Below are 21675 nucleotides of genomic sequence, written 5' to 3' on the forward strand. Positions count from 1 at the left end.
TTCAGGTGGGAATATAGGTTCCTGTGGGCTGTGTGGCCCCGGACTCTTCACCAGACCTCTCTGTTCATTGTGCATCAAATGTGGGTGACATTAGGAGTTTTGACTTTAACAATATTGTATAGATTCTGACAAAAAGTGTTATGTTCTTCTAAAAATCTTTATTTATTTATAATGCAGAATAACAGAGATCTTCCATCTGCTGTTTCACTCCCCAGACGCCCGGAGTAGAGGTGGGCCAGGTCCAAGCCAGGAGCCAAGAACTGTACCTGGGTCTCCCACGTGGGTGGCAGGAACCCAAGTTTTAGGCCATGATGTGCTGTCAACTGGATCAGAGGGGGAGACAGGACTTAATCAATCCTGCAGGTGTCCTAAGTGGTAACCTCATCCGCTCACCACCAGCCTGCCTCTTATTCAAAATAAAACCCAGGACTGCTGTGGTGGCATGACAACCTAATCCTCTGCTTGTGGTGTCAGCATCCCATATGGCTACCAGTTCATGTCTCGGCTGCTCCACTTCCCATCCAGCTTCCTGCTTACGGCCTAGGAAAACAGTAGAGGATGGCTCAGGTCTTTGGGCCCCTGCACCCACTTGGGAGACCCAGAAAGAAGCTCCTGGCTCCTGGCTCCTGGTTTTACATCAGCTCAGCTCCAGCTGTTGTAGCCTTTTGAGGAGTGAACCAGCAGATGAAAGATCTCAGGCCTTCTCTGTAAATTTGTTTTTTAAAATAAGAACAAATAAATATTTTAAAAATGAAATAAGCCCAAGAGGGACCATTGGCCTGAAGGATAGTGTGGTGTGTGAGTGTTTGGGGAGGGAGTGGTGACTCACTTATTCTGGTGGGGGAGGAGCTTTCCTGACTTCCCTGTGGGGACACAGAAACATGCATAGTCTCAAGAGTGATTGAGGATGTTGCCGGGGGAGAGGGGGAGTGCTTCCTCCTGGCAGCAGCAACATCTGAGGGCTGGCAGCCTTGCAGGGCCCATGCCAAAGCTGCCCCTGATGCCTCTCTGGGCTCTTGTTCCCCTCGGAGTGGCTGCCAGTGGCCTCTACAGGGCATGACTTGTGCCCCTTCCTCCCTGGAGCCTCCAGCCCCACCCACGCATGTCTGGCATTCAGTAGGAAGTCAGTAGTTACATATATTCATGCACCATCTATTTATTTGTTTACACAGGCGCTAAGTGAGGCACTTGTAGGGCACAGGAACAACACAGACTGAGATCTCCATGGTGGTGAGGCTGAGTGCACAAGCGTTCAGTTGGTCAGACGGCTGTGGGTATTAGGGAGGGCAGGAAAGGAGGAAGCGTCCGGATGAGGGATCAGGGACTCCCCTGAGAGGATGCTGTCCACACACAAAATGGAAAGAGCTGCCACATGGCTACGCAAAATGCAAGCCTTGCAGGCAGAGTGGAGAGACAGTGCAAGGGGCCTGAGGCAGGTGCCAGCTTGGAACAGGAAGCAGGTGGGTGTGGCTGCAGAGGGTGGGACTGGAAGCTGGGACACAAGCTCTCACAGGCATGGAGGTTTCCACCCTGTGGGAGATGGGAAGCTGAGAGGGTTCCAATCAGGTCTGGTGGGAAGGGATTATTTGATAAGAAAGAGGAAGAAATATCGCATGCACAAAGAACAGCCCGGTGGCCACCACTGCTGTGGTCATGGAGCTGGGTATCGATTGTGGCTCACTCCCCATTCCCCAGGAGTCCAGAGCTGCTCCCAGATGTGACAGATGCATTGTGTACCAGCCAGAGCCACAGCTGCGCAATTTCCACTCCAGCCATTCTATCACATGGCCCAGGGCTCAGAGCCGTGACCCCAGTGACACTCAGGCCCCACCTCTCCCTCTGCAGGAGAGGCACATTGAGGCCAGGTCGCCTGTCTGGGGTCATGAGGATATCAGCAGGTGGAGCTCTTACTGAGATGCTATTCTAAAGGTGTGATCCTCCACCCACTACCTAAGCACTGGCATTACTCAGCCTGGTGTGCATGGGGAAACTGAGGCACCTGTGACAAAGCCCCTGGCCCCGAGTCACACAAGAGCACACAAGAGCTGATTGTAGAACACCCATTCTTAGCCACCACACTCGCTGCCTGTCTTCTGGGATGGTTCTGGATTTGGTGAGGAGTCCTTAGAGAATTGCTCTGTGGTTGAGGATTCAGGGGAGCCTGCCTTCTGTTCCATTCCAAGTTTCTTGCTGATTCCCCAAAGTCGAATCATTCTTCCACCCCATCATGCCAAGATTCCTGTTCCCCTGGAAGCCTGGCAGGCCCTCGCCCTCCTCCTGCTTCCCACCCTAACCAAAGCCCCCATTGCATCCCCCCTGGAGGCGTGTCAGAGCCTCTGCCCCAGTCTCGCTGTGTGCCAGGTGGCCTCCTGCTGGTATGCACGTAGGAGAGGACTGGCACTCTTACCTCACGGATTGGAAACCCACAAGTGGGACAGGCATTTGGCATAGCAAGGGAGATGCCATGTCCCACACGGGAGTGCCCAGGCTGCAATCCCAGCTTCGCTCCAAGTTACAGGGCAAAGATCTGCCCAGGAAGTGCTCTCTGTCCCAAAGAGAAGTTGCTGCTCCCACCACAGCTGGCCCAGCGCCGGGCACAGGGATGGCACTTTTCCACCCCGTGTGTGAAATGGTACGCCACAGTGGGGACATGGAGACCCATTGTTAAAGATTTCTTTGGTGGGATGCAGGTGGCATGGGGAGGAGGGAGCAGACCATGACCCCAGCCCCTGTCCTGTTTCAGGGTACAGCCGTATCTTTCCGGCCACCAGGCTGGGCAAGTACCTGTGCATGCTCTACGCCCTTTTTGGCATCCCGCTGATGTTCCTGGTCCTCACGGACATAGGCGACATCCTGGCAGCTGTGCTCTCAGCCTCTTATAATCGGTTCCGGAAACTATCTTTCTTCACTTGCCACCGCTCCACGTGGCTCTGCTGGAAAGGGCAGCGGCCAGATGCGACGCCCCCCAGGGAAGATCACAGCACAGTCCCACAGATTGTTATCAGCACAGAGGACCAGGAACTCCCAGGCCCCAGACCTGGTCACTGTTCCTTGGCTCCGGGCTACAGCACGGAACTGCTGGAGAGACTTCTGTCCCCCAAGAACACCCTGCAGCTGTCGCCGCGGACCTTGGAGAGGAGCAGCTCCTGCCCGGAGCTGGCTGGGGGGCAGCTGTCCTACTCCATTATCAGCAACCTGGACGAGGTGGGGCGGCAGGTGGAGGCTCTGGACGTGCCCCTGCCCGTTGTCGCCCTGGTGGTGTTAGCCTACATTTCCTGTGCGGCGGCTGTCCTTCCCTGCTGGGAGACGCAGCTGGACTTCGAGGACGCCTTCTACTTCTGCTTCATCACCCTGACCACCATCGGCTTTGCCGACACCGACCTGGAGCACCCACACTTCTTCCTGTTCTTCTCCCTCTACATCCTGGTGGGCATGGAGATCCTGTGCATAGCCTTCAAGCTGGTGCAGAACAGACTCCTGCGCGTCTACAGAAATCTCCTGCTCTGCTTGGCCACGGGAAAGCCTCACCAACTCGTTAAGCAATGAGGTGAGCTGCCAGCACCTGTTCCGTGAAAGACGTGGGCTGAGCTGGTGGTCAGGCACTGTCTTTTGGGGTGGCATGGTCAGATGCAGAGACAAACCCATCTGGTCATTGGTCCCTGCAGTGAACTGGCCAGTATCCTGCCTTCCCACCAGGACATTAGGGGGTGGGGGAAAAAAGCAAATAACAAAACAAAAAACCCTTAGCATCCTCTGGGGCCCAACTAATTCCCCTGATTGCAATTTTCTTTTTTAAAAAGACTTATTTATTTTTATTTGAAAGGCAGAGTTGCAGAGCAAGAAGGAGAAAGAGAGAGAGGGCAGTCTTCCCTCTGCTGGTTCATTCTCCAAATGGCTGTAACAGCTGGAGCTGGGGGTCAGTCCAAAGCCAAGGGTGCCCTCCAGGTCTTTCATGGGAGTGCGGGGTCCCCAGGTCTTGGACCATCCTCTCTTGGTTTTCCAGGCCAACAATATGAGTTCCAGGAGCCACAGGTAGATTTAGCCTGAGTAGCCACAGTGCTGGCTCCTGCTGACTGCATTTTAAAAACAGCACCACCAAATCCAGACCCGTCTGCTGAGTGCCACAGGTTTTCTTGTGACATGAGAAAAAAAAAATCACCTCGGCTCTTGCGATTTATCCTTTCAGCTGCAAGCACTCTCCCCACGCTGCCCCCGTCACCCAATGGCAGCGTGAATGCCCGCGAGACCAGTCTCACTCTGGAGGGGCATGGACGCCATGAGCGGAATCACCACCACGTTCACAGCCACCTGGGTACTTACTGGTGTGAGTCTCTGGAGACGACTTCTGTCCTTCAGTGACCTGTGGCTAGTGCACCTGCACACGTCAGCACGTGCAATGCTGATGTCTGGATGAGCGGTCGGATCCTGCAAATGTACGCATGCACTGGGTGAATGTACAGCTGAACTGCTCACATGTGCTTGGGTGGACCTGTGGGTGGGCTGGTCAGAGTCACACCCACACATCCTGGCACCCCAGCACTCTGCCTGAAGACTGCTTCACACCATGGGTAAAACAGGGCAGGATGGAGTGCCCAGGAGCTGGTATCTGGGAAAGCTGCCTCTGGCAACAGTGAATACATGGCACCCACCTTCCCTTGCTTCCCAGGGACTGACTGTGGGGCATAGCCAACTCCAGGGGCCTCACTGGTACTCCCTGGGTCAGCTTCCTCCATATCCTCACTTCTCGGGGCTTCCCAAGACCACCTCCCCATGTGCCCACTCACCTCGGGGGTCATCGGTGGGGACCCCAGCCTCGGAGAGAATGTCAGTGAATCCCTGTGGAAATGGTGGGCATACACGCAGATCAGCACCCATCTTACTGGCTCCCTCGTGGATTTTTGCAAACATCTGGGACTAGTGTCATGGAGAACATCTTGCAGAATCCACCAGTGTCTTGTGATCAGGGCAATGAGTCGGTTCCGGCAACGGTCAACATTGCTTGAAGTGTAACAGAAATGTACAAGAGGCCCTGGCACCGGGGAGGTGGAACAGTTTAAAAAGGAGGGGAACACCTAGCCTGAAGTTTTCTCCATTCTGTCTTAGGTCCTGGCCAACACCCAGAACTATCTCTGCGAGGGGTCTAGGATCTTCCTTTCGAGTTTTTCCCCCACAAATATTGGGCCTTCTTCCCCTTCAAGCCTTGAGGACCAGGCAGTGGAGCTCAAAAAGGGTGAGAAAGATGCCACAGAGATTGAGCCCTAGCAGGTGGCATCTCGAGCAATATCTTCACACTCAGCTGTGTCCCATGTGTGTAGTTGACGCATTGTATAGGAGGAACCCGAGCCATCCCTGGGGAACAGTGGTCAGCCCTGCAAGCCCCTTCCGGGGCCTGCAGCAGGCTCAGGCTCTTGGTCTTGTCTGCTCCAATGCCATGATGCTAGGTCACAGGCAGGTCCTGTGGTCTATCAAGACTGGTGTACCTGGGATACGGGATTGAAGACAACCCACAGAGATGTGTCTGCAGGGGGGGTTTCACTGCCTTTTTCTGTTCCTGCCAGCCACTGGGGCACTGGCTGGGGCATGCCAGGACCACGGGACTCTGCTGGACACTGCCACAGGCTCAGAGGCTTGTGATTACTGTTAGCATCTGGACAGTGCCCGGTGTGGTCAGCTCGGGCTTGAGTCTCCGAACATTGCTTTGATTCCTGATGCCCAATCAAGGCTGGAGGACATGGGCAGGCCTTAGGGGGTCCCACCTGCATCTCACAGTCACTGAGCCAAGAGCAACCAACCGTGGGAGTGGACAGCAGGCCCAAGGAAGCTACTCAAGGAGGGGACACATGCCGACACACGTGTGTCTCATGAGGATGTGCCTGCAGCCGACACAGGCAGGTGCAGAGTCCACCCACCCACCCACAGGCACTGACCAACAGGTGGATGCGCTCAGGATGTGCCCAGCATGAGGCCTCACCAGCCGTGAGTCCCAGGACGTGCTCCTGGGGCTGCTGTCTGTCTCTCTGAGGTTGGGGCAGGGTGTGAGGGCCACATGAGCTGACTCCAGGTTGATTATTTGGGCCCCAAGAAGCCCAAATGGATCTGATGCATGGGAGCACAGGTGTCCTCCTAAAGGCCCCGTCCGTGAGCACCTGCCGGGGCGCAGGCTTCACCAGGAGCCAGGTCTCCATGCAGCCCCCCTCAGCTCCCTGCAAGGCTTGCTTTTGCTTTCTGGGGGTAGTTGGGGGAAGGATGGCCAAGGCCAGCTAAGGCTGTGAGCACCAGATGCTCACTCCCCGAGGGTGGCTCCGGGGGCAGAGGGACTTCGTGGAGCTGGAAGAGGGATGACATGCTCATCTTCCTTTTTCCATGCAATGTTCTTCATGACAATGCCGAGACAAGGCACGGAGTTCCTGGCTTCCTTGGCTCTTGGGAAGGTGACCACCGTATGTCCCGCTCACACTGATGTCTTGGTGGTGAAGGTGCTGTCCCCTGGGACATCATTGCTCTCTCGGTTTCTCCTGCTTCGATGGACATCCTTCAGACCTCATTAGCTTGGCTGGCAGGCAGCCATGACCTTGGACCCCAGACACAATCCAGAGGCTGGACTCTGCAGTGTTCAGTTGCAATAGACATGCATTCCCTGCCAGTTGCTTTCTAAGTTTGGACATCAGCAGGTGAATCAGGTGCACCTGCACACACCCGTTATTATAGGTGGGCTGGAGCCTCTCAGCCACTCCCTTCTCAAGGCAAGAGTAGGTCTTGTTCCAGTGCCAGCGTGGAGGTTGCTGGGCACAGAGGATGCAGACCAGAGGTCATGAGCATCTGCTGGTCCCACTTGCTCATCTGACATCTCCTGCAATTATAAAAGACCTTCTGTGCACTCCTGCCTCATGCACCCCATATTCCAGCCTCCATGGGTTTTTTTCCACAGCCCTGTGTAGACACAGGCATTGAACCCTACTGGTCTTAGTTCAGTGGCTCTCAACCTTGCCTGGCCTGCCACCTGCCACCCCAGCCTTATTCTTGTCTTAGCTGGAGCTGCTATAGCAAAACGCCCAGCCTGGGTGGGCTGAGGCACAAGCGTTTCCTTCCTGCACTTCTGCTGCCTGCAAGGCTGAGCCCTTAGAACTGGGGGGCCTCCCGGTGCATGCACTCCACATGTGCAGACCCCAGGCCACTGCCTCTCACTCCAACGACATCCATCTCATCCTAGGGACCCTTGGGACCACCTCTCAACCTAGTCACCTCTCCAAGTCCTCAGCCCCCAATTCCACAGTATTGGGAACCAGGGTTCCACAGCACCCCAAGACACAGGTGCCATTGCCTGGGCCCTGGGATGTTTGAAGAGTCCCAGGTGACCTGCATAAGGGCTGAGTGGAGAAGCAGGGCACAAGTGCTCGCTGGACCTAAAGTGCCTTCTTCCATGATGAGGCCCTGCCCTCCAGGCTCAGCCCCTCCCACCTGTGCCAGGTGGTGTCCTTGACTCCTCTAAATGCACCCACCTGCCCTATTTGTAACCAGATCGTAACGCTGAGCTGCTTGAATAAAACCATCATGGTCTTGCCCAGGATTATTCTTGCTCCTGGAATGTGGGAGATCAGCCCGGGATCTCTGCCTGCTATCTGGGGGGCACATGACCCACAGCCTCCCTGCCAGCCTACATGACCTGTGACATGACTGGAAGACCTGAAGGGACTGACGTGCCTTCTAGCCAATGACAGTGCCAATGTTGGGTGGGAGGACTGTGGGGCGATGCCCGCTGCCTTCCCTCTTCTTAGTCTATATAAGCTTGTGCTTGCATTACAATAAATGGACGTGCTCATTCTGTCTCCAGCGGTTCTTCTGAAGAACACTGTCGTCTCAGCCCCTCGGTGGTTTAGGGGGCCTGCTGGCAGAAAAAAAAAAAAAAACCCAGAGACAGGAACCCTCCCATCTCTATCTGCCACCTACGGGAGAACTCAAGGAGGACCTCAGGTGCACACAGGTGCCAAGGACAGTCGCCAGCCCTGGTGGCACACCTGCTCATGCCAAGTCCCCCATCTGAGGCCTTAACATACACCCTCTCACCCCATGCTCTGTGCACCACTGACAGGCCCAGTTTTCCTCGTTTCGCAGATGAGTGAACCGAGACCCAGGGCCTCACTACTGGAGGTAAGTCATGGGGCCAGGAGTCACTGCCAGGTCTAGCCTGACTCTAAGTGGACAAGCAGCACTGGTGTCCCCCTGGAACTCGCCAGAAATGCATGCAGGCTTGCAACTTCCACCCCAAACTGTCCAGGCAAAGCTATGCATTTGCACCAAGTCCTACAGATGGTTCTGGTGTTAGATTCAAAGTGCTGAGTTCTCAAATCTGAAAACCACGCCTTCCAAGGACTGAGCTCACAATGGCCCTGCATAGGGAGCACAGAGGACAGGGTCTCGCCAGGACAGTGGGAAGAAAGCGCTGGTGAAGGGTCAGGACCCCTGGGCCGCCATGCCGCCTGCAAACTAAACCTATCCCACATGAGGAAGAGCCTCACCTACTTGCACCTGAGCGTGCAGCTCAGGTGAGCTGCTTCCTGCCTGGCTCCACCTCCCCACACCTGGATTGCGTCCTGCGGTGGCCGCGGGGCCGGGATGCGCTCTCCCGAGTGGCCAGCAGGTGGCGGCCCCCGACCGTGTAGGGCCCGGGCTCGGGGGACCGGCAGGTGGCGCGCCCGCCTCTCCACGCGCCCGCCTCTCCACGCGCCCGCCTCTCCACGCGCTTCGCCGCCGCCCGCTGGATCTCAGAGCAAGCGGAGCCTCCCTCCGGTCTTGCGCCTCTTGTCCTCACCTCGGTCCCCGGGGAGGGGCGCGTCCTGCTCGGCTGAGCTCGGTGCTGGGCAAGTTTCTACTTGGGTCACCGGCGCTTGGCCGGCGCTCTGCGGTCCCTGATTCCAGCAAAGGCTCCGCTTCCCCGGGCCGTTGCCTCCCCGGCCTCGGCTGCTGGGGCCTCCTGGGAGCGTCTGAGTTAACCCCGGGCCTTCCAGCCTCTGGGAGAGGCCCAGAAACACGCGGTGACCTTGGCAGTGGTTCAGCTTTCTGCTGTTTTTGACCTGTGGGCAGGGCTGGGGTGCGGAGTTAAGGGGACTCCTCAGGGGGAAGGCAGGCACATGACCAGGCTGGTGCAGGCCAGGAAGTCCTGCCTCCCGCATTCTCACTCTCCTGACCAGGAAGTGGCCATGTAGCCTGGCAGGTAACACCCCAGTCTGAGGACCCAGGCGCTTGGCCATCGGCACGGGAGCAGCACTCATGTCCAGGAGTTGCGGTGGAGATGGGAGGAGCTGACAGGTGGGTAGCGCTGTGGCACCGCACCCGGCTTGGCAAGCTCTCCAGGCAGGCGTTGGAGCGGCGGTTCCAATGCTTGCATCCCCTATTGGAGGGCCCCGGTTCCACTCCACTCCTGGTTCTAGCTCTCTGCTGGGGCACCCTGTGGGAGGCAGCGTGGTGACTCGTGTGACTGGGTCTCTGTCACCCACACCTGGATTGAGTTCTCTGCTCTGGGCTGCAGCCTGCTCCAGCGCTTGGGAAATGGACCAGCCGCCAAAAGCTCTGTCTGCCTGTTAAGACAAAGCATGCAGCTGTACCAGGAGGTGGAGAGAGGCATGGTGCTGCTTCCTCCAGCAACCCTCCTGCTTGTGGCCACTGTGGAGGGTGGGCGGCAGAGCAAGAGCCTCCGGCTGAGGCACAGTTAGCCAAAGCTTGTAATGCGAGCGTCCTGGATTAGAGCAGCACTTAGAGTCCCAGTCGTCCCACTTCAGGTCCAGCTCCCTGCTAACTGGGAGGCAACGGATGACGGCCCAAGTGCCTGTGCCTCTGTACACACCTGGGAGACCCAGATGGGCTCCCTGGCTCCTCCTGCCTTCAGCTTGACCTAGATCTGGGTATTGTGTGGCCATCTGGGGAGTGAACAGGCACATGGAAGATCTCACTGTCACTCTGCCTTTCAAATAAATCATTTAAAAAAAAATAGCCTCAAGCCTGGGGTGTTCTGCCCTGGCCTGCAGGACATTTTCACTGTGACATCCCCTGAGATGCCAGTCTGCCTGGCCCAGCCAATGTGGCCAGCCCCCACACACCAGGCACTTGGAGGGTGGGCTCAGTGCCACAGGCTCCCCCAGCCTGGTCGGTCACTTTCTCCTGTGACCCAGAACTCCCACCTCCTTTGCTGCTGTTCCCGTGCTCCAGGGCTTGCACCTGTGGCCTTCCGGAATTCTCCATCCCTGTACGTAGCTTCCTTTGGTCCCATCGCTCAACGCCATCTGCATGCCCACGACACCCCCAGTGCTCCAGATGCCCCACTGCCCAGCAGGACCTCTGACTCCATCTCCACCCTCATGCCACCCCTCTAGGCCGGCCAGCTGCTGCTGTCCAGGCACACGGAAGTTACTTGGGCACAACCTCTCCAGGTGGGGGCTGGACCCTTCACAGAATGAAAACTCAGGACATTCAGGCTGTCCTTGAACTTCCCCAAACACTGCCTCCCTCTCTGTGTCCCAACCTAGTGTCTTGGAAACCCAGCACGCACTGAGGATGGAGTGGCCTGGTGGCTCAGTGGTTGTCATGGCGACATGCTCACTGCCTGGTAGAGATCTTAGACTTTGCTTGGGACTCGGGACCACAAAGAGCACATGCCTTGAATGCAGATTGTGGCTGCCCCACAACCTCCTGCTTGCCCTCTGTTCTTGACACTTAGCCCAGAACCCTCTCCAGGGCAACGAAGGACCCTCTCTGAGGACCAAGTCTCCCCAGTCCCTTGGGAAGGGCGTGGCATCTGTTGACTGTGCTGACTGCGTTGCCTCCCAGCCCGTGGATCTGGACTGAGCACCTCTCTGCTCAGCAGAACCCCGCTGAGTGCCTGGGATACAGCATGGCACGAGGCCCTCCTGCGCTCTGTCTCCAGGCTCGTGGTTAGGATGACTTCTGTGCCTCAGCATCCCCGGAATGCCACAGTGCTGCAGGGCCCTGGTACTTTCAGAGTTTCCTGAAACGTCGTGGGAAGATGCTTGTCCGCCATGCCTGCTGTGGAGGAAACAGCCTGGCTTCGCTGTTGTATGTACTTGGCTTTCCAGGAATAATTTTCCCTCTTTTTAAAAATGAAGGCAGAGAGACAGAGAGTAAGAAAGATGGACTCTGCCAGTTTACTCCCCAAATGGCTGCTAGAGCTGGGGCAGCTCCAGGCTGAAACCAGGAGCCAGGAATTCCATCTGGGTCTCCCAAGCTCTTGGCCCATCTTGGCCACTTTCCCAGGCACATAAGCAAGGGCCTGGATTGGAAGTGGAGCAACCAGCACTCCAACAATGACATGGGAAACCCTGGAAGTAACCTTACACACTGCACCCTGGTGTTGACCCCTGTAACATTCTCCTTGAAAGAAGAACTCCGTATCTAAACGCTGAGTGCTACGTAAGGATGGAAACCAACGGCCAAGGTTTTGCTGGCACATTTTCCAGGTGGAAGGTTCTGTGTGCTGACAGCCTGGGCCCTGCAGACTCCCTGGGGCTGATGCGGGTGACTGACACTGCCTGCCTAGCTTTTAAGTAGAACAAGGATACGGAGTGCTGGCACATTGCCAAGGGCTCTATTCCTAAGGAGCATGCCCTGCTCATGGCCCCTCACTTGCCCACCTCATGGAGCATCAGTGACAGAGCAAGCCCTGCAGGGGGTGCCAGCTACACACAGGTGGGTCCCCCAAGAGAGTGAAGTGACCATCACTGGGCTTTGAAGGGTTCTGCGGACACTGGGCTTCCAGGCTTTTGTTTACTGTGATTCTGAAGTCATACAAGTGACTTCACATACAATAATTTTCTTTAAAAATAAAAAGAGTTGTTTATTTTTACTGGAAAGGCCGATTTGCAGACAGAACGGGAGACGAAAGATCTTCCATCCACTGGTTCACTCCCCAAACAGCCGCAACAGCTCAGCTGAGCTGATCTAAAACTGGGTGCTTTTCTAGGGTCTGCCACACAAGTGCAGGGTCCCAGGGACTTTGGCCACCCTCCACTGCTATCCCAGGCCACAAGCAGGGAGCCGGAAGGGATGTGGAACACCCAGAACATGAACTAGTACCCATATGGGATCCCAGCACTTGCAAAGAGAGGATTAGCCAATTGAGCCATTGTGCTGAGCCCCAAAAATCTAAAAAATTATCTTATTCCTTACTTAAAAGGCAAATAGACCTCTTGTCTGCTGGTTCACTCCCCGACATGCCCACAACAGCCAGGACCGGACTAGGCCGAAACCAAGAGCTTGGGTCTCGATCCAGTGTTCCTGCAGGGTGCCAGTGATGCGAGCAAGCACCAGAGCCACAAAGATGCGCATGAACAGAAGCTGCACTTGGAAATGGAGCTGAGATTCTGACGTGGGTGTGGGTGGCCAGGCCACGTCCCAGTCCGACATACAGGTATGCTCATTTTTGATAGATTTCTGTCTTCTCTGTGCTTCTTAGCATTTGGAGTGTTTTCCCAGTGCCGTGGGTGATGGGCAGCATCTGGCCATGCCATGCTGCCCTTTAAGGAGATTCACGGTCTGTTCTCGCCGCGAGGATTAGGACTGTGTTGTCTTAGATTCCAGAGGCCACGCTGCCAGCAGCTGTCACGGACCCTGGGTGGAACGTATGAACCAGAACCAAAAATCTCTCAGGAAAGAGGAAGCTCTGCATGTGTGGGTGCACCTGTGTGTGTCCCCACAGCACCCAAGCAATGGTTTTGCCAACAGGCAGCCTCCCCTCGCAACACATCAGCAGTCAATAGAAATCCAATCTGGCATGATGACTGGGTGTCTCTCGCCCGCTGGAGATGGCGACAGCGAGTTCTCAGGTACCTTTCCGTTACACACAAGTTTCTGAACAACATAATGAGGTTTGGGTGTTTGCAGCCTGCCCTATTGGACTATTGATTATCCACTAAAATCTCCTGCCCGGCAGATGTCTGGGGGCATAGTCGGCATTGCAATTAGGTGAGGATGGCTCCAGTGGGGGGTGTGGGAGCCTCCACAGGGGGTGCTTTCCAGAGGCTCAGCCCCCTCCCAGAACCAACCTGCCCACACTGACCTGTGGGTACCTACGGCATCAGACACCAGCTGCCCTCCAAACACAAAGGTCTAGGAAACAAGATCCGGTTCTCACTGTCTGGAGCCCCAGCTGTGTGGCCTGGACAAGGCACTGCTGAGGGTCTCTCCCCGGGCCCCTGAGTCTACTTTTTTGTGTGTCAGACTTTATCACCTTCAACGCCCCTTACAGCATTCCCAGTGGAAATTCAGTGTGAGCCATGGGCACAACTTGTTTGTAAACAATACAAAAATTCCTAAGGCAATAGTTGCCGTTTGGCACACCATATTTGAAATCCAGTCTGCATTGCTGCTCACAGTTCATTCCAGTTCCGCCAACTTGCATTTCAAGCCATCCTGGCCACATGTTGCCTGCATGCAGTCAGGTGCCTGGTCTGTGCACAGACCCAGCTCTGCGTGTCCTGCGCCAGCCCTGTGATCTGCACATGTGCTCTGTGCCTCGTGCAGGGGGGAGGTACTCTCAGAAAGGCAGGAGGAGGTGGGGGGCCATTTCCTCGGCCTTCAAAGGGTTCCCTGCCCAGTCGGCAAAAAGAAACGAGAACACACCCAGGTGAACCCAATGGGCAACAATGCAGGCTGCAAATGTTTTGGTGGGAATAGCTGCGCGTGACCTAAAGGTATTCCTGGAGGCCAGTGGGGCTCTGTGACTATTTTCCTTCTTTTTTTTGTTTTTAAAGATTTACTTATTTTTATCAGAAAGCCAGGTATACAGAGAGGAGGAGAGATAGAGCGGAAGATCTATCCGACAATTCACTCCCCAAGGGGCTGCAACCACTGGAGCTGAGCTGGTCCAAAGCCAGGAGCCAGGAGCCTTTTCCAGGTCTCCCAAGTGGGTGCAGGGTCTCAAGGCTTTGGGCTGTCCTTGACTGCCTTCCCAGGCCGTAAGCAGACAGCTGGATGGGAAGTGGGGCCACTGGGGCACAAACCAGTGCTTATATGGGATCCCAGCATGTGCAAGGCGAGGACTTTAGCCACTAGGCTACTGTGCCGGGCCCTCCGTGACACCTTTCTAGACAAGAAGAAACTGTGCCTTGTTGGTAAGAACCCCACTATAAACCCTTACGTGCTCAGGGCATTTGCACAGGCACAGGCTTTCTTGGCCTCTTCCTCTGTGTCAGGCAGCTGGCGGTCCTGCCCGTCACACAGATCAGCAATGGGGTGGATATAGAGAAACATCTTCCATCTACTGGTTAACTCCCAAAGCAGTTGCAGGGCTGGCGCTGGGCTGGCGTGAAGCCAGGAGCTTCTTCCAGGTCTCTTACGTGGGTGCTTTCCCAGCCATAAGCAAGGACCTGGATTGGAAGCAGAGCAGCTGGGCCTTGAACCGGTGCTCATATGGGATTCTGGCACTGCAGGTGGAGGCTTAACCTACTCTGCCATGGCACCAGCCCCTCATCTGTTTACTTTCCTCTTCCCTGTGTCTGGACTCAAGCAGTAAAGGCTTAGAGGGAGTGAACCAGCTAAAGGGGGGAGAGAGAAGGCCACTGCGGGCAGGAGGCATAACTTCTGCCAAGGCCCTGGGGTGGAGAGGAGACGGAATGAGAACCAGATAATCAGAGAGGAGCAGCCCAGGTGGAAGGCAGCACTGTCGAGAGGTGGGGAGTCTAGGCTGGGGCCCTGGCAATGCACCAGGATGGATACACCCGGAGATCGAGGCCGGGAAGAGACCCAACCAGCACAACTGAATCCGATTGAACAGCAGAGGCAAGGCTGGGATGGCAAATGCAGCGGGAGGCAGTGAGCAGGGCTGCTCAGACAGGTCGGTGGGAGCCACCAAAGACCCTCAGATCCTGTCCCATCTGTAGGTGCCCATGAAGGGTTCCAGACAAGGCCCAACCTGGCCAGCTTGGTTCTTTGTGCTCTCTCAGTCAATGAGGGGACTGGACTATGGGAGGCCTGGGTGGCTGGTTGGCAGGCTCTGGGACCCATAGGTGTAGGAGTGCAGGTGAGAGGGGCCAGGCGCAGAGCTCATGGAATACTGCTCTGCACCACTGGCCGGCTCCCCTGCAGGCTGCAATTACAGTAAATGTTGTCAGACAGGTTAGTGATTCTATTAAAGCAGCCAAACCTGGAGACCCACAGCCACGGCTCCTCCTGCACAAAACCAGTTAATGCAGTGATTGAATTATCCAGTTAGAGCATCTGGGACTTAATTTCACTGGCCATCAGCAAGGCATCCTTCAAGTCAATGGACGTTTGCTTTGCCAGGCCCTTGGCATCAGCACAATCGATTTGGTTTAATTTTCTAAAGAAAATGTGCTTTTGAAGTGTCACTGTGGAAGGCCCCAGAAAGTCATGCAAAGGAAATGCAGTGTTTAACCGTAGTGTCGTGATCTGCATGAAGGTTAAACAACGAATAGAACTCGTGTTGGGAGGAATGTCTACCTAAACAAGACACATCTGGGTTGAGCTCTTCCGTGAATACTTGAAGAGCGTGTCAAGTTGGCTGCTGTTCAGCATGAAGGTCACCCGCGCCTGATGCTTTCGTCTTGCTCTTCCATGTCGGCTGAGTTTTCATTCAGGTGTTGTGGCGTTTGTCAAGAAGCAGGTGTTTGGGTTTCTGCTTGCTGTGGAACTGCCTGCTCCTCCCCCTGCTTCTGTCCATTGGCATTTCATGTGCTTTCAGTCCCACAGACGGGGACAGGCGCACTGAGATGTTTGTGTCTTCCCTTAGTATTGTACAAGCTTCTGCTTTGTGTCTCTGGGTGATGTTTGATTCCGAAATTTATGTGGACCCTTCAAAAGTTTGTGGAAGATGCACATAAAAGTTTATTCAGTGCAAAAACATGTCAAAATCCATGTGTAGTGTTTCCATCATGCACATTTTCCATGGACTTTCTGGAGACTGCCTCATCATTGAGCTGTAACGAATGTTGCTTCAGCTCTGATGCTTTGTTTGCCTGTTGGAACTTTCCCATGTCCCTGCTTGTAGTTAAGAAGTGTTTCATAGACACCTCACAGTTTAACCTTTAAAAAAATCCATTCAGATAAGTTCCTGTTCTAATTGCAGTGTCCATGGATGCATAATGGAATTTGGAGTTACCCGGGGGTCCAGTGACCAAGTGGCCTTTCTCAGTGGACACCCACAGCTCTTGACTCATGTATCTCTTGGAGGTGGGCACCCAGGTGGCCCGCAGGCCCCTGCTGCAGGAGTGGTAGAGCTGCCCTGGTGCCCTGCCCTTGGACCCAGCAGGAGGAGTGCAGCCTGCAGGGACCCTCCTGCTTTGGGCCCCTGTGTCAGCCCTGGGCGCACCTCCTGCCATCCCATCCTTTGTGCCCATGCCTGACCAGCCATAGTGGTGGGAGCAGAGCCCCGCCCTGTAACCACTCAGTAGCACCCTTGGCTCTGCCAGGGGAGCTGCGTGAGCACAGGCCCGGTTCTGCAGGGAGTCTCTGCTGAGCTTGGCTTTAACTTGGCTTCCTGCGGTAACGGGAGGGAGGTTTCTGGGTCAGAGGGTGGGCACTTACTTCGTTCTGCCCAGAACTACTTGCAGGTGGTTTTCAGGAGGCACTGGCCTGGAAAGGTCCCATCGCCTTGCCTCCTCACTGACAGTTGCTGACTTCCTGCTGTTGCCTGGCCTCTGGCTGTGGCACTCTGACTCATCCTGGGCAGTTCAGTTGCCCCTTCTCTCCCAGAGTTTGCTTGCCACTTGGGGGCCCCCTGCCTGCTTGGCGTGTGCCCAGCTCTACACTCCACCTTCCTTCTCTCCCCGTGTTAACTAGCACAGCAGGTGGGGCTGCCTAGAGACTGCCGGGTCTCTTTTGGACGCCTGGGTTCTGATCCACTGATTGCATTCCACAGCTCCCTGCCCATAGGGTATGTTTATTATCCTTAATTCCCAGTTCTGTGATGGAGGGGCACCTGAGGGGCTCCTCAAGGACCACTGACATCTTTTGTCTTTAGTGCCTCTGTTGGGCCTGTAAGAGTGTGAACACAGATGATGCGTGGGGTACCGTGCACACGGCTGCTCTTGCCTGGTGTCTGTAACCACTCAGAGGAGGAGGGAGGAATAGGATGTATGAGTGACAGATGGGAAATGGAGGCAGGTGCACAAGGCCAAGTGCCTTGTAACTCTGCCTGGCTAGGATGCCATTGATAACTTCCTGTTCATGGGTCTCAGACAGTGGCGACTCCACATAAGCACGGGGCTCCAGTGGCCTCATGCCTCACCATTCCTAAATGGTGTAGTGGAATGCAAAAGCCAACCCTGTTGATAGCACTGCTCCATCTCAGTCCCTAAGGTCTGCCAGAGTGCACAGGGACAGAGGTAGGGGGCTGGGTGGCTGAGCTCCTCGGGGGTCCCAAGCAGCTTTCTTGGCATGCCCAGTGCAGCAGCTGCTGGTGGGGGAGAAAGCCCGAAGCGTGGCCTTCCCCTCCAGCACACGGCTCCGCACGGCTCTGTGCAGGGAGGGACCCCTGTGCTGGCTCACACATCCTCCTTGTGAGAGGTTAGTAAGCACAGACTGGGTTCTAGACTGTCAGTAAGGGATGAGCCCTGGTACCTGGGGAACAGTGGTTCTGTGGGGTGGGGGAGGTCAAAGGGATGGATCTGAAATGAAATGTGAGGTTCAGGAAAGGCTAGAAGGGAGATAAGGCTGGAAATGAGGAATGAGAAGCAGGAAATGGAGAAAGATGTGCAAGTTTCTCAGGAGGAGGAAAGGATGTGCAAAGGTCCTGTGGCAGAGAAAGAGAGGAACCCAGGAGACTGAGTGGTAGGGGAGGAGGCGGTAGAGGGCTCAAGGCCAGGCCAGCAGGTCCCCTTGGGCGCCTTCAGCTTGGGGTGCCAAAAGCCTAGCAGTATGTGAAGGTTTGCTTCCCTTCTCCCTTTTAAGACACATGTATTCATTTATTTGAAAAGTAGAATTAGAGAGGAGGAGCTTGAAGCCAGGAGCAGGATTTGGTCTCCGCATGGGGAAGACCCACACATGGACTCCCAAGCAGCTGGGTCGTCATCCGCTGCATCCCAAGATGTAGGAAGCTGCATCAGAATCGGATTAGCTGGGCGGGAACCAGGCACTCTGACATCCCAGTCAGCAGCTTAACCTGCAGTGCTGTAACACTACTTGTTCCAAGTCGTGCACTTCTAGCAGAACTTCCCCTTTGATGTGTAATAATTATCTGAATTCATATTAAATGTATGACATTGAATCTTTTATACACCACGAAGTGTTCAAATCATATAATTCTATGAGGAATGTGTAAAACTGAGAGCCTGATATCTGTAAGAAAAAGTTTTTTAAAGATTGATTTATTTTATTGGAAAGGCAGATGTACAGAGAGGAGAGACAGAGTGGAAGATCTTCCGTCCGATGATTCACTCCCCAAGTGAGCCGCAACGGGCCAGTGCTGCGCTGATCTGAAGCCAGGAGCCAGCAACTTCTTTCCGGTTCTCCCACGCGGGTGTGGGGTCCCAAGGCTTTGGGCCGTCCTCGACTGCTTTCCCAGGCCACAAGCAGGGAGCTGGATGAGAAGTGGAGCTGCCGGGATTAGAACCGGCGCCCATATGGGATCCCGGGGCACGTTCAAGGCGAGGACCTTAACCATTACGCTATCGCGCCGGGCCCCATAAGAAAAAAAAAATTTAATGAATGCATATTCATGGTACAGTTCACATAATAATAAAGTTGTGAATAAGGAATTTAAATGAGGACTGGCGTTGTGGCTCAGTGGCTGAAGTCCTGGCCATTGTGGCCATATAGGTTGTGAAGCAGCAGACGGAAGGTTGGTCCCTGTGCCTGTGTTCTGACGCTCGGGAGCTGGCACTCCACACAGGTGGCACCTTCACTACCCTCCACGCAGCTGCCTTCTGCCGCCACCTCCCGCGAGTTTCCCTCTCCGCTCTGTGTTTAATATTTCAGCCGCACTCGACCTGGGGCATCCTGGGGACCCGTGCGGCTGACCCACTTACCTAGCCAACCGTGTTTCTCACATCTTGGGCTGGGAGCACAGGGGGTCTCTGGAAGACAGGCCAGGAGGGGGACAGGGAGGGGCCCTGGCGCGGGGGCAGCTGCTCAGCGCAGGCTTCTGCTCACAGTAGCAGACACGAAACAAGGGCAGACTCCTCTGGTCAGCGATGACCATAGGGGAATACTGATGCCAAGTGACTTCCCAAGAAATCAGCTTTGATCCCCTGGCCTGAGGAGGTGGCGTAGTGTGTGTGTGTGTGTGTACACACCCCTGAGAGTGTGTGTGTACACACCCCTGAGTGTGTGTGTGTGTGTGTGTGTGTGTCCCTCCCTGAGAGCCTGATTATTTCTACTATTTATAAAAGGGACCGGAAATCAAAGGTGTAAATCTTACCCTCGGCAGTGAAGACACCCGCTTCTTCTGTTTTTCTTCTCTTTTTAAAAAGGTTTATTTTATTTTTATGGGAAAGGTAGATTTGCAGAGAGAAGGAGATCCAGAGAGGAAGATCTTTCATCTGCTGATTCACTCCCCAAGTGGCTGCAACGGCCAGAGATAGGCTGATCCGAAGCCAGGAGCCTCTTTTGGGTCCCACGCGGGTGCAGGGTCCCAAGGCTTTGGGTCGTCCTAGACTGCTTTCCCAGGCCACAAGCAGGGAGCTAGATGGGAAGCGGGGGCTGCTGGGATACGAACCGGCGACCATATGGGATCCTGTTATGTGCAAGGTGAATACCTTAGGCGCTAGGCTACCGCGCTGGGCCCCTGCTGCTTTTTCTCACACCTGGACACAGGTGCCTGGAACCACAGCCCCTTCCCCAAGAAGCGCACCTTCACCACCTTCAACATCATCAGCTGGAGATGGCCTAAGGCTCAAAGCTGGGGGTGAGGATTGGGTGTGGAGGGCAGAGGCTGGAGAAGTACCTCACTGCCAGGGGGGAGGGCGGCTCCCCAGGAGGGCAAGCGAGGTCTGTCCCTGGCTCCCGGGACCCTAAGGATGCCTTTCCCAGGCGTTCATCCATCCTCCTTGGCCATGACAGGAACAGCGGGTGCCAAGGACCTGCTGGAAGCAGCTCCAGCCACTACTTGGGACCAGAAAACAGCATTATTGGTGGTTGTCTCCTCCCTCAGCTTGGCCCCCGACTTCTCACCCCTCGCCCTGGCTTCTGCCCCGCCTCGCCGCTCTGAGCCTCTGGCTATCACAGGCCTCAGGTCTTCAGGGCGCCTGGCGCAGGGGCGGCTCCTCCCGAGGCGACGGCGGGGCGGGCACACATCCGTGCCCCCCGCCCCCGCCCCGTGCCAGCCGTGACGTCAGAGGCGGACCCGCTAAAGTGAGCTGCAGCGGCGACTCCAGCACAGACTGACGGAGTCCACATAGCCGCGGGCACAGAGGACCCCTGCTGGCAAGCCGTACAGGACCGGGAGGTACCTACTCCCTGTCCCTGGCCCTCGGGGTGGAGGAGTGTGGGACTAAGGGAGGGGAGGGGAAGCTTTCCCAACGCGTGGGTTGCGGGGTTCTGGGGCCCAGGGGTGCTGGGCAGAGCAGGGGGCGGAGGGCACACGGTGTGCAGATCCCCGCGGCGCATCCTGAACGCATCCCGGGAAAGCAAGGAGCTTCCGAGCGGCAGGGAGCCGGGCAGCATCCTGGGCTGAGTCCCCGACGGCACTCGCGGGCACTGTTTCCCTGGCACGCAGGCGCTCGGGGTAGGTGTGCGCGGCTGCCAGACGGCTCTGGTGCACTGGGCAAAGGCGGAGCGGGCGCAGGGTGCTGATCCCGACTCCATCGCCCTCACTTTGCGCTGCGCCCACAGCCGCGCCCCGGAACCATGGCCTTGAGCGAACTGGCGCTGCTGCGCTGGCTGCGGGAGAGCCGCCACTCGCGGAAACTCATCCTTTTCATCGTGTTCCTGGCGCTGCTGCTGGACAACATGCTGCTCACCGTTGTGGGTACGTAGGCGCGTCCGCTGCCCCTGCGCGGCTCCCCAGTGCCCGGAGCGCAGCCAGAGAGCCCAGGCTTTGCCGAAGCGCTGGGGAGCTGCGTCTGTGGCTTCGCTTTCCTGGCCACAAACTGCGACTTCCGATGAGAGTTGGCGCGCGTGTTTCCTTCTGATAGTGGCCAGCTTCCCCTTGCCCAGCATCTCCGCGATGAGAAAGATTTCTAGTAGGGCGGTAATTCTCAAGAGTTCAGTGAGCTGACAGCTGAGGGAACGCGTCGCCATTTCCATGTAGAAAAGTCAGGAAAAAGCTTATGACTGGAGACGGAACTGACCTGGGACTCCCTGCAGGAGCAGTTCGGAGCTCGCTGGCTCTAGCTTTTGTCTTACATGGAGTGTGGAAAAATTCAATGCACATTAGGAACCCCAGTCTTTTAATTAGTCCTCTGAGCAGATAAGGGGTGTGGAATACTTTCCCTTAAAAATACCCTGGCTCTTCCTGACTTTAGTCCCTTGGGCCCCTCTCCCTTTGTGAGGCGTTCAGACTCGCAGTCGAGCTTTCTGGGTGATTGAGTGTGATGAGGCATATTGGGGTTCAGGCACAGGGTCTCAGCACCCCTCAGGCCGTCCCCCTGGATGGCTGCTGGGCACTTGCCTCTTTTGAATCTGGGTCTCCTCAGGTTGCCTGTAGCAGTGCGCGCTCCCCCCCCCCCCCCCCCCCCCGCGTGGCAACGCTGCAGTGGGTGTGTTGCTCAG

The 21675-nt window shown here is 55.9% G+C and overlaps 1 protein-coding gene across 1 annotated transcript in view; it reads left to right on the top strand.

Annotated features, from left to right (window-relative positions):
* The first annotated feature begins 20375 nt into the window (after nucleotides 1-20375).
* The window catches only part of SLC18A2 (solute carrier family 18 member A2), a 32771-nt gene continuing 31471 nt past the window's right edge, over nucleotides 20376-21675 (top strand). The window contains exons 1-2 of the mRNA XM_004579786.2: nucleotides 20376-20410; nucleotides 20797-20932. Of these exons, the coding sequence (XP_004579843.2) occupies nucleotides 20812-20932 (121 nt within the window). The 5' untranslated portion in view covers nucleotides 20376-20410; nucleotides 20797-20811. The remainder of the gene's footprint in view (nucleotides 20411-20796; nucleotides 20933-21675) is intronic.

Source organism: Ochotona princeps, chromosome 13 (assembly GCF_030435755.1).
Source record: "Ochotona princeps isolate mOchPri1 chromosome 13, mOchPri1.hap1, whole genome shotgun sequence".
NCBI lineage: Eukaryota > Metazoa > Chordata > Mammalia > Lagomorpha > Ochotonidae > Ochotona > Ochotona princeps.